Here is a 14,846-nt window from a genome sequence, read left to right as displayed (position 1 = left end):
AAGCATTTTATTTTAAAAAATCCAATTTAAAATTTAAAAATCCCATTTCAATCCAAAAAAATCCATGCTTTATTAATATTAATATTATCATCATCGATTTTTATTCACCCTAGTGTGCAATGCATCTGTGCAGTGATATGCAGGTGTGTCCTGTTTCTGTGTTAGGTAACAACCAACCCTCTGGGTAGGTATCCTGGTTGCATGATCTGTGACCAGATGGCCTGCCTGCCTTTTCTTGCTGATCGAATGGCAAGACTGGTGCTTCTCTGCCTTTTGATGGTCCTTTAGCCATAGACAAGATTTGGGCAGGACAACCCTTCAAACAGAGGACCACCCGCAGTAAAGTATGATGCATGGCCACCTGAAGGACCCAGAAGCTCCAAATGTGTATGTGTGTGGCTGAATTGAGCAAAACAAAAAGCAGTGTCTTTTGTTTGGCTTCTTTTCCGAGCAGGAGCATCAGCACGCCCTGCTGTAGGGAAGCAGCCCTCGTGTCTTCTTGCCGGATCCATTTTGTTTCCGACCTAGTAAACTCACCAAGATCATGTCTGAAGATTGCCCGGATGGATTCTTTGAGAGAGGGAATCTGGACAGACAATCAGTCGCATGTGTGTGCACACACGCATTCCTAATTTTAATCATCACTCTTCACAATTAGCAAAATGAAGTTGACACGAGCTTGAATAATAAATCTAACAGGAGTTGATGAACACTGGGAAGCTGATGATTAAGCCTTGGGTTTTTGGTTTTGTTTTTCTCTCTGAACTTTACAAAAACACAGAAAATAATCAGCATATCAGACAATCAGTAGAAAATGGTTCAGAACTTTAAAAATAAACAAGCAACGTGTATTATGCAAAATGTGCAGACTGCGCCAGTACCAGAGTCCTGTGAGCTTACTGGCATAGCTGGTTTAGTTTTACAAACTGGGAAGGTTTGCATTCCTTGTGTGTGTTGCCAGACCAAGTTTTCTACTGTAGCACCTTTGAATTCATTAGCTTAGAACTGCTTTTAATTTGGTGTTTCCCTGGAGAGCCATTATATTTTTCTGCTGTCAGCCTGATGTTGAAGAGCAAAAAGGGAAGCGGCAGATGTGGCATTTTCATCTATTTTCTATCATACTTGAAAATGGCTTTAACTGCTATACAGAGAAAAGAGCACTGCTTTAAAAAAAATCCATTTGCATGTATTAAGTAGCTTTACATTAAAGTTCATTTCAAAGACTGGTAGTGTGTTCAGCGAAAAAACAAAGTTTATAATCCTCCCATTTCAGAATTAAACTTCCATCGAAATGTGTGTAGGAATATTTTATTATTTGTAACATACCAGCTGAGGGAAAGAAAACACAGTGTTGAACGACGTGTCTGGGGAAGGCAGTGGCGGAACATGTGCATCTGTTTTAGGAAGAGAAAATTTTTAACACCAAAGTTAAAACATTTCAGAAGAGATTTGAAATTGTTCCTACAGTATAATATCCCTGCACTCCTAATGTGGCTATATATATAGTTGACTGCCTCATTTACTTTAATAGGCTACTTGAATAACATAATCATAGCTATAAGCATGGTGTAGGGTTGTAAGGGGCACGAACCACTAATGCTTTCTGACGCTTTAAATGACTTCTTCATAAAATGTTCTTTAATAATGGTAAAGCTTTTAGCACTAGGTGTCAAAAATGACTAGAATAGAAGCCTCCCCTCCCTGCTGGCACCAAAGTATTATTTCCTCTTATAGGAAAGCGTGTGTGTTATAAATAAATGGCACTAGGGCCAAGGTTTTACAGCAGAGTCCCATATTTACTGCCAAATCCAAGGAACCATTTTCAAACAAACCCACCCCATCCATGCTATTGACGGATGCATTGCTAATGTAGTTCAGGTTGTTTTTTCCTTTCTTTTCTCCCCGCACAGCCCAAGAATCAGGATCCTTCCTCCTTCGCAACCCCGTCAAATAAGGTTTAGATGCCCTCCAGGTGTGCTGGTCGCAGCGCCCATCATTCTCGGCCAGTGTGGTCAGCACATCTGGAAGGCAACAGTTTGCAGAATGCTGCTCTAGACCATGAAGGACTGGACTGGACTTCTGAGGAATTAAAACCAAGCACTGCAATATTTCCTAAAGTATCCCCTTGATTCCGAAAGTTACAATGGCTGAATGGTCATCTATAAGTAGAGAGGAGAGGGGGCTTCTCTCTTTCTCACCCCCTCCCCAGTAGCCTAAGTGTTGCTACATTTCAGTCTGACCCAGAGACATTAATCTCATTGAGAAATCAGATACAGCTTTCTGCTTCTAGGAGAAGAAAACAATGGAGGTATGTTTGTTTTGTACTGTACCTTTTTTCTTCCAAGCCAACCTTCTCTCCCCTCCTTCTTTGTGTTTCCTCCCTGTAGGTTATTTGGAGTTACAGGAAACTGTGCCGCCTGCAGCAAACTCATTCCTGCTTTTGAAATGGTGATGAGGGCCAAGGACAATGTTTATCACCTGGACTGCTTTGCATGTCAACTTTGTAATCAGAGGTAAGAGCGTTCGTTGGTCACCTTTCATGAACAGAAGCCAACTTGGCACTGACCTGGAATAGGATGGTACAGAGCACAAGATCATGCTCTCATCCTCTGGGCAGAGGTGGCTTTGCCCAATAATGACCTAAAATGGCTTGGGCATAATTCACGTTGGGGACCGCTGCGTTTTTCGATGCCCCATCACCCTTCTGCTGCTCCACCCTAATGCTAAACAGCAGTGCAGCATTACAACAGGTTCAGTGGCTTCCTTCCCTCTTCACACACAGCAATTTGCATTGGTTCCTAGGTGGACTGTTTGCAAACTAGAATCCGATGCTAGTCCAAGGGGAAACAAGGAGCGAAAGCTTCTTATTTTTGCGGAAGGGGATAGCTCACATGCCAGAGACTTAGGAGAGGCATTGGATTCGTTGAGCATTACAACTGAATGCAGCTGCCATATCAGGCTTAAATGACAGCTCTCCCTTGATGTTGCTAACATCTCTGATCACCAAGGGCACCTTGAAGAGAGCCCCCTGTGACTGTCCCATTTGACGATTCTGTCACAGGGTGAACATCCAATGGATTTTTTATGATTCGGTCTATCATATTCCCTTTGTCAGCCCTGGGGTTCTGCTTTGTCAGCCCTTGCTATGCTGAAAGTTGGACATCCATCTGTAAGAGGAACCAAAATTGGTGCATTCTTTAAATTGCTAAAGGAAAGCATGCAAATATGCACCTGAAAACCATGTGCGGAATTTTTGAAGATTATACAAATAAGCCAGGTTTGCACAAATCACGCTAGAACCATGGGCTTTCAGGTGGTTATCTGCGCACATTTCATTAGCAGTTTAAGAAATGTGTGTCTTAGAGATCAGAGGGAGGTGTGAACAGTCATGACCCACTTCTAGTCATAGGATCAGAAGTGGGCAGGCTGTCTGGTGAGCTCAGATGAGCCTTATTTCCCTGATTTGGCCTATCCCTACATGAGGATGTCCCTTCCTTTTGCATATATGCTTGGTTTTTTATCTGGAGCATCTTTTGGAAAAACTGTTAAGCTAAATCTGGGCTGTATTTTGGTATCTGTGCTTAAACATTACTGGACTGCAAATCTTCATATCATGGTGTTTGTTTGTTTGTTTGTTTGTTTTTACTACTTTATCAGTTTTTTAAAAGCCAGAGACTTTGATACATGTACATGTGTAATCAGATGTTTCTGTGTGCCCAAGGACTTTTGGAGTTGAAAAACAGTAAAAAGGAACTTTTCTGGAAGAGACCAGGAGCGGGGGGATCAAACCTTGAGTTTTAGTGAATTTATTTAAAAATAACAAGCAGGATAAAGGACAGCTCTGCTAATCATACCTGCCTAGGGAGGCTGTTGTAGTAAATGGACGTACAGCCATTTTACCACCCATACAACCGAATACACAATGCACCCCCCTTTCATGGTGAGAAGGAGATCATTCCAAGCAGCAAGACAAAAAGACATCTGAAACAAACTAGATGTGTCTTGTGTTTAATGGTAGTAAATGGGGGCTGGGGATCAGGTTTGGGCAGCATTTACAGAGACATTGATACAGAAGAGGGGAGAAGAAGGGGCTTCATGTAGCCATTCCATGAAGAAAGGGATTGAGTGACATTTGACAGTGATGAATTTGGTACATTTCCAGGCAGACTGGATGTAGGAGGAGTAGATTACAAAAACGGGGAAAGAGAGAGGTGAATTGAGGCACAGATAACCCAGCCGATAGGAGAGTGGCCTGCATATTGTAGCCATCCCGGGGAAAGGTATTTTATATCTCTCAGGCCAAGTATCTTGTAAGGAGCAGTTTGGCGTCTTTAAAAGGAACTGTAAGCTGGGCTGGTTTCTCAGCTTTCTTGGTGGAGCAGGGAGGTGTGCTTGGATGTTGGTTAGGCTTCCATTCATTAGCAGACTTCTTGCCTTCTCTGCTCATTCATGCCGTGCAATACAAAACTTTATTGTATATTGCTAATTTTTCCCCTGCAGGAATCACTTTTGCCTAGGAAACAGAATGTAACCCCTGGGTAACCACACAATCATATATATATAAAATAAAAACACAAATGTCTTGTACATTCCAGAAATAGGTCCTATTGAGTCCTATAGGATTGGGTCCTGTACTTGTATAGGATTGGATTCTCAATATTGGTCATATAAATACATCTTCTAATTTCTTTTGTTACATATTCACATTGGTTGCAGAGTACTTTCTGCTTCAAAGGGATTTCCATATGGGAATGCTTGGGATGTGACCAACTTCCTAAGTTAAAAGGCATGGGAAAGCAAAAGGCACACATGGAAAAGGCAGGACTTAATTATACTTGTATGAAAAGTTTAAGGTACAGAAGTGTCTTGCATGGCCATGCCTGTGTTGCTTACATTGGGAAATTAAACTCTCGATCCCTTTGCAATTTTTAAAATTAGATTATCATTTTTCATGAAGCTTGGTGTGGGATCAGCACCTGGCTCTTTAGAGCATGGAATGCCCAGATGACAGTGCAAGAGGAACTTATGTCCAAATTACTCGCTCATTATGCGTTGTACAACTTAAGAGCTGGAGATGCTTCTTGAACGTGTGGGATGATATTTTATTTATTTATTTATTTATTTAAACATTTCTATGCCGCCCCTTGCCTAGGCCTTGGGGCGGCTTACAACATCATTCTTATTTCATTTGCAGAGAACCACCACTTGTGCAACAGTGCTTTGGTGGTTCTAAAAATGACCCTGTTGTTTTCAAAATGGGGTCACTCAGTTACTTTTTTGATCTTCAAAAGCTTCATAGCACAAGTCTTGGGTCTTCGTGTTATGCAATAGAGCCAGCAGAGACAAAAGAGTCCCAGTGGATATTGGGAGAACAGGAGTCACCAGAAATTTGTCACATCCCAAGTTTCATGGGGCCCTTGAGGCCACAAAGTAAGCTCAAGCATTCACTCAGTTCACCAGTGGAGTAGGATTTTTTCTCAAGAAGACCAGTCCGGACCTGCAGATCCATCAAGCTGAACATAGGCTGCAAGCCACGCATGGCAGCTGACCAAGCCCTCTGTAAATCTACTGTCCTGCAAAAATACGGGAGCTGCCAATACCTGACTGATCAGAATACACAGCTTGCAGTGCTGGAGTGTTGACTTGCAGGTCTCATAGCTGTGTCTCCAAGGAGAGTCCAGAAATTCATGCAGGACATTGATCCTTATCAACAAACCCATCCAAGCATGTTCTATCTCCACCAAGACCAGGTCTTTTATACATCCAGTGCGTTCTTGTTACCCATTCTAGACCAGGCCTTCCCAGAATGCTGCGAATTACAACATCAAAGAATATGGTGTTGCTGGGAAACTTGTTTCTCCTCCGGGTAATGTGAGGACTGCTTGCTGAACTGGGAAGTAATGGGGAAATCTGAGGTGGCTGGCAGATGAATTGTCCCTACTCATGAAAACCTCTGGGTGCTTCAACCCTGCCATGCTGTGCAGTGCTACTGGTGCCCAGTAAGCTAGACTGAAGTCAGAAATTGTACAGGATGGCTTAGTGTAATACTGAGCATAGGAGTAGTTCTAACTCTCAGGAAACCACTATTCCCTATTTTTATAGAGCACCTCTTCATTTCTCCTGGTGCGTTATTAAGACTATAACCCTTTTCTCAATTATCTGAGATTAAGTCCCATTGAGGACAGCCGGTCTTGCTTCAGAAGGAAGATGCATAGGATTGCACTGTTAAGACAGGTCTTGAGAAGCCGCTAAAATGTAATTTGTGAAGGCTTAGGCATGCCTGTTACACTAAATGCATAATTTGCATCTTTGTCTGTCGGACTGGCAGATATTCATTAGGACTACAGACAAACGGGGACAAGAAAGTTTAACCAATCCCTCCCAACGGGTGACCCCAGAAAAATCCCAATCCACATGAGCTACTTAGAAGAAAGACTTAGCTTGGAAATGGAACAGAATTAATATTAGAAGCACGCAGCAGTGACACAGACGCAAATAGATGGAGTGCCCCACCCTAACGTGGGGAGCAAAATGATGGGAGAAGCAGCCCAGGCTGTTCTCCTTTGTTGCTAACTTTTAAAATTATTTTTTTACAGTTGAGCATCCCTCATGCAATTGGAATTGTGCAGCTGCCATAATTATAGCTTTCTACAATTACATTCTAAAACAAAGCCAAATTGACCTTTTTCATCACGTTGTGCAGAAAATTAAAATATCAGACAAGTAATAACCACTGTTTAAACTATGTAATAATGCTAAGCAATTAGAAGTTACAGGGCCATTTACAGTTGCTATACATCAGCCTTGTTTTGGTGCAGAACTAAAGAGCCTGCATTCAAAATAAGGTCAGCCTTACCCTACCAGTAGAATCCATTCAAGTAAGAAATAATTGCGCACGATTTTGCATTGAAACTCAAAAGCCTTTCCTATCCTCATTGCTCCAAACCACTGTTCTAGTGTCATTATTAAAAGTGCCTAATACGTTCTCGTTGCTCGCTTCATTTATTGCATGCTGTAATGGGGCTACATATCTTTAGCGCTGGTTATGCACAATTAGCACTTAGTTATTGTCTTGTCACTTCATCCCGTACAAGACAAACTTCTCTAATGTGAGAAGTCAGCTAATCTTTATCAGTCACAAAAGGCAGGTAATTTTTGTTACCTTCAGTATAAAGGATGGTAGGTTTCTTTTTCTGTGTAGGGAGAGAATCTTACTTAGTTTGGCAAGTGAGTGCTCTTCCTTCCTTCTGTAGAAAAACAGAAATGACGTGGCCATGTCTCTTTTGCTACCCAAGCAGGGATTTCAGTGTAAGGACGTACATATTCACCAGCAGAAATGGTAGATGCTAGTCACAAAGGTGGTTGGTAGTGTTCCTGGCCACGGGTATGCAGAGGAATTCCGCCTCTGACACAGGAAGGGGCGTAAAGCCATCTCGGCCCTGTAGCCATCAATCGCTAAACTGGCCCTTAACAAAGTTTCTCTGGAATTCCCATTACTAATTGTGTGCAATCCTCAAAGCCGCAGAATAACAAAGGGGGCTTCAGACCTATGTCATGGAACATCTTTAACTGAAGGCCCACATTTTTAACTGAAACATTTCTTCCAAATTTATTTTTTAAAGGTGAATGCCCTGCACAGGGGGATGAAGAAGCCTGCTTCCCTTAGCCCTGTTGTGCCTAAGTTTGGATTCGGCCCAATAAAAGCAGTAGTAAAGAGAGCTATTTTGTAATTCAGATTAATAGGCTCTCCTTTTGTTTTCTTAGATTTGATGTAGTCTGTGGACACACACTGCTGGAACACTTTTGGGAAACCGTTTCTCACCCAGACTTTTAATACAGGACAGGACTTTGAATTCAGAACAGAGAGGGATTATACTCATTTAGGGGTAGAGCCAGATAGTTGAATTTCCCAGGTTCAGTATCTTGTTTGTCCAGTTAAAGGATCAAATAGCAGCTGATGGAAGAGATCTCTGCTTTCAGCTGTGGACACCCACAGCCAGTTGAGAATGCAAGATTTGGCGATCTGATTCAGGAATGAAAGTAGCTCTTCTGAAGGGAGAAGGTGCCGTCTCTCTCCCCCACGTGCCGCCATCACTGTTCCTGTAGCCTGTCATTTGTCGCAGGATGAAGTGGCTGGATTTCTGCAACATGGAGCCCATAACCTCCCAGCGTGATTTAGGAATCTGGAAGATCAGCGTTCTACATTGCACGGCCAGCTTAGCCAAATAGAAAGACTTCCTTTTGAGAGTGTTCAGCCTGCAACCACTGGGAAGAGGAGCGGCAGGAAGCACAACAGGGGTTTTCTTGGCGGGGGGAAGCAAAACCATTGGGCCCAACCTGCACTTTCCACCTTGCAGAATAGTCCCCTTAACAGTGGCATGGTAGATGGAAGAACGATAGTGTAAGACGAGTGCTGATCTGATTTCAAAGCATTGGAGCCAGAAATGAGGGTTGTGCCTGCACACAACCCCTTCTTGAAATCCCTCAGCTTGCCTGTTAAACCGCAGTTTCCTGTGATGATTGAGATGGGAGACTGGTTTGAGCCCTCCTTACAACCAAGTCTTTGGACGACTACAGCCGGAGGGGGCCACTGCCAGGCTGAGTCAGCACTGTGCTGGATGGGCCTGTTCTCCACTCAGTGGGCCCAGAACCCTGGGAAGGTAGAAACTCGAGAAGTTGATGCCGTAGTGAAGGAAGTGACTTGGTGGCCCTTTCGGTGCTTTCACAGCCGTTCTCCTGTTAGCTGAGCAGGGCAGGGAACGGCTGCCCTCTTTGCTGTGGGTGAGCTTGCAGTGTGTTTGCAAGCTTGGCTTGTCACTGGGGTGGAGAAGCTCATTTTGCACAAAGTGAGAGAGAAGAGAGAGCAGGAAGCACTGTGTGGCACCAGTTGGCATTACCTGCATGGCAGTGGCTTTTCAAAGGAAGAGAGGGTGAAAACAAATCCCCCCATCTCTGGACTGCAGCATGTCTATCGGCACTGCCTGGAACTGCCGAGTTTATCAGCTGCGGAAAGGATGCACCTTACCATTGTCGTGTTGCGGTGCAGCAGCCTGCCACGCTGTCTGGGAATGATGGGTGTTGCCCTGGAGGGTGCCAGCTTGGGAAGGCCGAAGCTGAACTCACTCTGGGACAAGAGGGGCAACGCCATGCTGCTGTGGGTCCCCCTGAGAGACGGCGCCTCCCTCTCATTGCAATGTTAAGCACTGAGCTGAGATGGGAGGGAAGAGGAAAGCTGGAAAGGGGACTAAAGATGGATCCACAACCTTTTATTCTCTTTCCACCATAACCTGCGCAGTTATGATTTCAAGTGAATTGCTTTTAAAAATGTGTGTGCATATATATATATATATGCACATAATAATAATAATAATAATAATAATAATAATAATAATAATAATAATAATATAAATACATTGATTTCCCCTTTTTTCTTGCAAGGAATCCACAGTGGCAGGTGGAAACCCATTTAGTAATAGATACTGTTATGATAGGAAGATGGTGCAACTCCTGAGTAACCTGGGACAAAAATGAGCCAATTAAAATTAGCTGATTAATTTCAGAAAAAAACTGATTTGTGTTAGCAGAGCAGAAGCAAAACTTTTAAGGTCCTCCCCACCTGCAAAACTAGAGTTTGGAAAAAGCTGGTGTGCCTTTGCAGTCTTCTACTTTCAAATGCTGCATTCAGTAAAATGTAGGTGGAATATAATGAGATATTTAAAAATAAATACATTGAGCGTGCAAGAGATCTGGATTGAGGAGTGTGCTTTCTATGAAACCAGTTTGACCATAAATAACTTAAACATTTTCAGAACCCTTCTGTTATCTGTATTTTCAGTCAAACACAGTGAGTGGGAATTAATCCAAAGATGGGGGAAAGAGAGAAAGAGAAAGGAGTGGGGAGGGTTGAGAGGGGGAGGAAAGTCCACAAATAAACAGCCCAATTTTCCTTCAGGAGCCAAGCTAATTCTTTTCAATCCACTTTTTTATTACACTATTTTCCCTCACTCTATTTAGTGAGCATAAGGATAAATTTCCAAAGCTACCCAGTTGGAAAATAAATGGGTTCGCCGTTTGTCTAGCATTCCAATCTTTACAAATGTAAATCAGTCCAACTGCTGCTCCATTTAAAACCTCACAACTTCACAAAACATTAAAGGCCTCCTTTCAACACACAATTTACTCTGTGACAATTCCCTCAGATTTCTGCTTCGAACATCATTAGAAACTGACTGACTGACTGATAAAAGGGAGGGGGCAGCTATCAGAGGTTGGGAAGGTCAATATGTGTAATTATATGTACTTTTACTGGGTCAACTACACCAGACACTGCTATTTGAAGGTTAAATTGTTACAATTAAGTACATATACAGCCTATTCCCGTAGCTACTCTGTTGTTAAATCTACCGTAAACAATCCACATTTATTTCTACTCCTAATTGTGTCCAAGATGTCGCTGTTTGGAAAATTATACGACAAAAAAGAACATTGTAATCCATTACCGAATTAAACAATACTTTCTAGTCTAAAGTGGGTAATTAGCTGAGGGGAACTAGTTTTCATCTATCCACATCAATGCTAAGAAGTTCATTTGGGTGACTCTCTTTCTTTTAATTGGAATGTCGCACATAGCTCCTCCCAAGATGTTTTTATAGATGGAGCATTTGCCACAAACAGAATATGACCCCCGATGCAAAATCATTCATTAGCAAAACTCGTGTGTACGCCAAGAGACCCCTTGGTGTCTGTGTTGAGGGGGGGGTCCCTTCCTTCCTTCCTTCCTTCCTTCCTTCCTTCCTTCCTTCCTTTCTTTCTTTCTTTCTTTCTTTCTTTCCCTTAAAGAGAACTTTCTCTCTCTCCCCCTCCCTCTTTCGAAAGAAAGCAAACCCATTGTGGGAGCAACGCAATATGCCACACTTAGTGTGAAATTACTCTGGCTCATTCACATGACCCCTCTCAGGCCCCCAAACGTGTGATTGTGGGCATGTAGACTGAATTGAGAGCCAGAGTGGTGGCGTGGTTAAGAGTACAGGGTTGGGACTCAGGCGATCAGGGTTCTAGTCCCTGTTCAGCCATGGAGCCAACTGGGCAACTCAGGCCCCATTGCAGACTCTCAGTCCAGCCTACCTCACAGGGTTGTTGGGAGATGATTGAGAGCAGGAGGAGGAGCATGATGCAAAGCCACCCTGAGTTCATTAAAAGAGGAAAAAGGCAGGATATAAATCTAAAAAATGAGTGAGCATGAAGAAGCCATCCAGTGCGGTTTTTGCCATGCTGTTGAAGCCTAATACCACATTGTAAGCCCAGAGGGAAAGAGAGGAAGGAGAACAGTGAATCAAACCTGATGCAAAATTTGCCACCTGCATGTTTATGCAGGTGTGCAGCAATCCATTTCCTCATCACTTTCAAAGTTGGGCGGAAGGCTGGAGGTTGGGAACGGCTGAGGCACCCATGCGTGGTCAAGCCAGTTACCCACTGGCCTTTGCTAGTGATACACACTGCCTGCCCTTCTGTGGATGTTACAAGGGTTACAACGAGAAAACATTCAAAGAGCACATTAGATCAACAGTGGGCAGCCTTCAAGAGGTTTTAGCCTATAATTTTAATGATCCCTCACCATTGGCTGTTATGGCTGGGGCTGATGGGAGCTGTAGGCCAAAACATCTGGCGGGACAAAAATTACCTGCTCTCCTTTGCATGGCTCAAAATGCTACCCAATTGCTTGGATTTTGTTGAGCTTGTAAGGACTCTTCTTTGAGTACTTATTGTATTGCTGGGAAAAGATGGTGATTTTCTGTTGCACATGTAAAAACTCTAGGTTTGTTTTGTTTTTGACTGAATCCTGTAGAAAACTGGGGCTAGCTGGAAAAAATTCAGCTGTCCAACTTGAAGCAGAACTCTTCCAAAGAGAAGCAAATCTGGATCTGAGCCCTCCAAAGCTTGATTAGCCAAGTTGGTCTTGGAGTGACGCAAAGATCCAGGCAGTGTGTCTCCAAAAGTACACACATTTCTCCCCATATTTGCCATACAAAGGGAACACTGGGAGGGAGGGAGGGGAGGGGCTATAGCTTTATGACTGGTAGCTCTAGTTTCTAATCATAGTGAAGGTTTCAGCAAGATTCTCAGAGCTTTGGTTTCTCTCACATATGCTGCAGTGATGTATCGAAGAACTCTTTCAGAATCCATTGTGCTTTGCTAATTCTCCCTCCCCAAAGCAGGCACATTAAGAGCTTTGGTGGAGTTTGGGGAAGCTGTAGGATTGGGTGCTGGCTTGAAAAAATGCCAGATGTTCACATCTTTCTGCCTTTGCCACTAGATCTTCCACATATCCACTTAAAAAACAAAACAAAGCCTTAATTTTCTAAATTATTCATTTTAAGTCACTTGCCTCTGCACCTATCCTTCCAAAACTTTGCATGTTCCTTATCCTGGGATACCTATACAATGTGTGCCATTGTCATGTAAATTATCCCAAAAGCTGGACTCCAAAGTCACTTACAAGTGATCCCTGCTGGCAGGTTTACCATTTTCAAGTTAGGACAGAAAAGGAAAAGCAACTAGGAGGGGAAAATGCAAAGTCTTTGTGGTAGAATCTAGCAGGACATGGACTCGGATCTAAACCCAATGACTGGGCTGCTGCTTCCTCTTCCTCATGGCTTCAGCAGTGCCATGGGCAGCAGGAGGGAGGTGGCCAACTTAACACATTAGTCCACATCAGAAGGGGCTTCCTTCAGGAAGAGCAACTAGGCCAGCAAAATTTGTCAAAAGTTGCCAGGAAGAAATAAAAGTGTTGGCAGGGTTTTTTATATGAGAACTTAAAGGTATCTAAAGCCCCTGCATCTACTTGTCTGACACTTGATAGGTTTCATCCCTCCACAAGGAGACGGCAAGGCCTGCAGAGTTCCCTCAAAAAAGAGCTGCACTCGTTTTTTCTGATTTCCAACAGTTCTCAGTGGAAGACACAAATCTGTGGATTTCCAGACCCAAATTTGGATTTGCCTTCCAAGTTGAAAGGGTAGCTTCAGAATTGCTCCAAGATGAATTGGTCTGTTTCTGAAATGTTTGAATCAGAGTCCAAACTGAATACTGTGGTTGGTACACATTTCTAGTAGGAAACCATGGATAACATACTTACCCAATAGGCTGATTTCTCAGTCCAGAAACGAAGAGGCCTTGTGAGATGCAGTAATCCAAGTCTGAAAGACACACATCACCTGGTTTAGGTTTGTTTGGTATCATGTAATGCAATTTGAATCCTCTGTGGGGGGTTTCTCATTTTCTTTTTCTCCCCACCCCACTTGTCTTTCCAGGTTTTGTGTGGGAGACAAATTTTTCCTAAAGAACAACATGATTCTGTGCCAGACGGACTATGAGGAAGGTTTAATGAAAGAAGGTTATGCACCCCAAGTTCGCTGATACGATGCCTCACCGCTAAGAATATTGAAGCACTACATTCTTAACCCTTTTCTTTTACTTTTATTTTCTGTTGCTCGTTCAACATGTATATAAGAAATGATGGCAGAACCTACTGAATAGCATAGATATAGGGAGACAGGATGTGGAATAAAAGGCGGACTGCAAATATATGTAGTAAACTTGCACCAGTTCAAAGTTGAATGTTTATTAAAAGATAATGTACATACTGCTGAAGGGTTTTGGTTTTGTTTGGCTTGCTGTTTTGGGGTTTCTCCTTTTTCTTTCCCTCCCTTTTTTGTGTCATTTGGCATGAGATGCTTATTTTGGACTAATGTATATAATGTATTGTAATATTTGAAGCACAAATGTAATACAGTTTTATTGTGTTACCATTTGTGTTCCCGTTTGCTTATTTGTATTGTTGCATTTAGTACAATCGGTGTCCAACCCTTATTGTATAGTTAAGCTTTCTGTATCTACCAGCTATTTTGAAAGAGCTGTATCTTTCTAGTAAAAACAAAACAAACAAAAAAACCAAAAAAAGAGAGTTTTAAGAGGCAATCCCATGCATTATTCTCCATGGAAGAGTTTGACATAATGCTATTGACACTTGAACTCTTTGATTAAAAGTGATGGGCAAGATCTCGCCAAAGTTAAATACTTAGTTCCATTGACTTGGACAGGATATATTTAAGTGCATGCTTAACTCTCCCATTGAAATGGATGGGATTTATAAGTACTTAACTTTTGACTGGATTATCATTCTAGCAACAGACAGCACAGAAGTTGTTACGGTTCGGGGTCTTTCAGAAGATCTGCAGCAAGCTGCTTTCTTTTCTTTTTAAGGGAATGATATTAGGCATTTTATTTCAACATAATTCATGGAAAGTACTTCCTGTTTTGCCACAGGATTCAGTGTTGTTTTTCATTTTATTGACAGGAGTTTTCAACTTTACGGAGCAGGCGTTTTAATTATCTTGGGGGCTTCCATGCTCTGAATGCTCCCTGGGGTGGAAATATGTATTTGCTTATTTCCATTATAACTGGGAGTAAGGAGCTGAGCCCCAGTACAACTCAGTGCCTTTGGGTGTCATGTAAAAATTTTGTATGTATATATATATTTCTGAAGTTATTTTAATGTAGCATAGTGATTTCTGCTCCTGTACAGAAACGTTATTTAAAAAAAAATCAGTGTATTTCCTAAACTTTATCTGGTTTGAGTCCAGCATACCTAAGAGACTGTCTCCCTTCCTCTATGGTTATCTCAGCTGTAACGTTGGCCAAGAGCGCCCCCTTGAGGTTTCCTTCTGTGCACCAACTTGAGACAGCTGGGCCTTTCAAAGAGGCATGAACGGCATGAACCGTACATCTGTGGATCCCCTTCCTTCATGCGGGAGACTCACCAAAAGCTGCATGATCTTTCAGAAGCTTTG

At 42.5% G+C, this 14,846-nt stretch overlaps 1 protein-coding gene across 1 annotated transcript in view; it reads left to right on the top strand.

Annotated features, from left to right (window-relative positions):
* The window catches only part of LMO3 (LIM domain only 3), a 74,711-nt gene extending 61,298 nt beyond the window's left edge, over nucleotides 1-13,413 (top strand). Inside the window, exons 3-4 of the mRNA XM_044455452.1 lie at nucleotides 2,388-2,513; nucleotides 13,308-13,413. Of these exons, the coding sequence (XP_044311387.1) occupies nucleotides 2,388-2,513; nucleotides 13,308-13,413 (232 nt within the window). The remainder of the gene's footprint in view (nucleotides 1-2,387; nucleotides 2,514-13,307) is intronic.
* The last annotated feature ends 1,433 nt before the right edge of the window (nucleotides 13,414-14,846 follow it).

This window comes from Varanus komodoensis, unplaced genomic scaffold, assembly GCF_004798865.1.
Source record: "Varanus komodoensis strain SLA01 unplaced genomic scaffold, ASM479886v1 scaffold8, whole genome shotgun sequence".
In the NCBI taxonomy this organism is placed as follows: domain Eukaryota; kingdom Metazoa; phylum Chordata; class Lepidosauria; order Squamata; family Varanidae; genus Varanus; species Varanus komodoensis.
The sequence above is the reverse complement of the archived record's forward strand: the minus strand, read 5'-3'. Positions and strand labels throughout refer to the sequence as shown.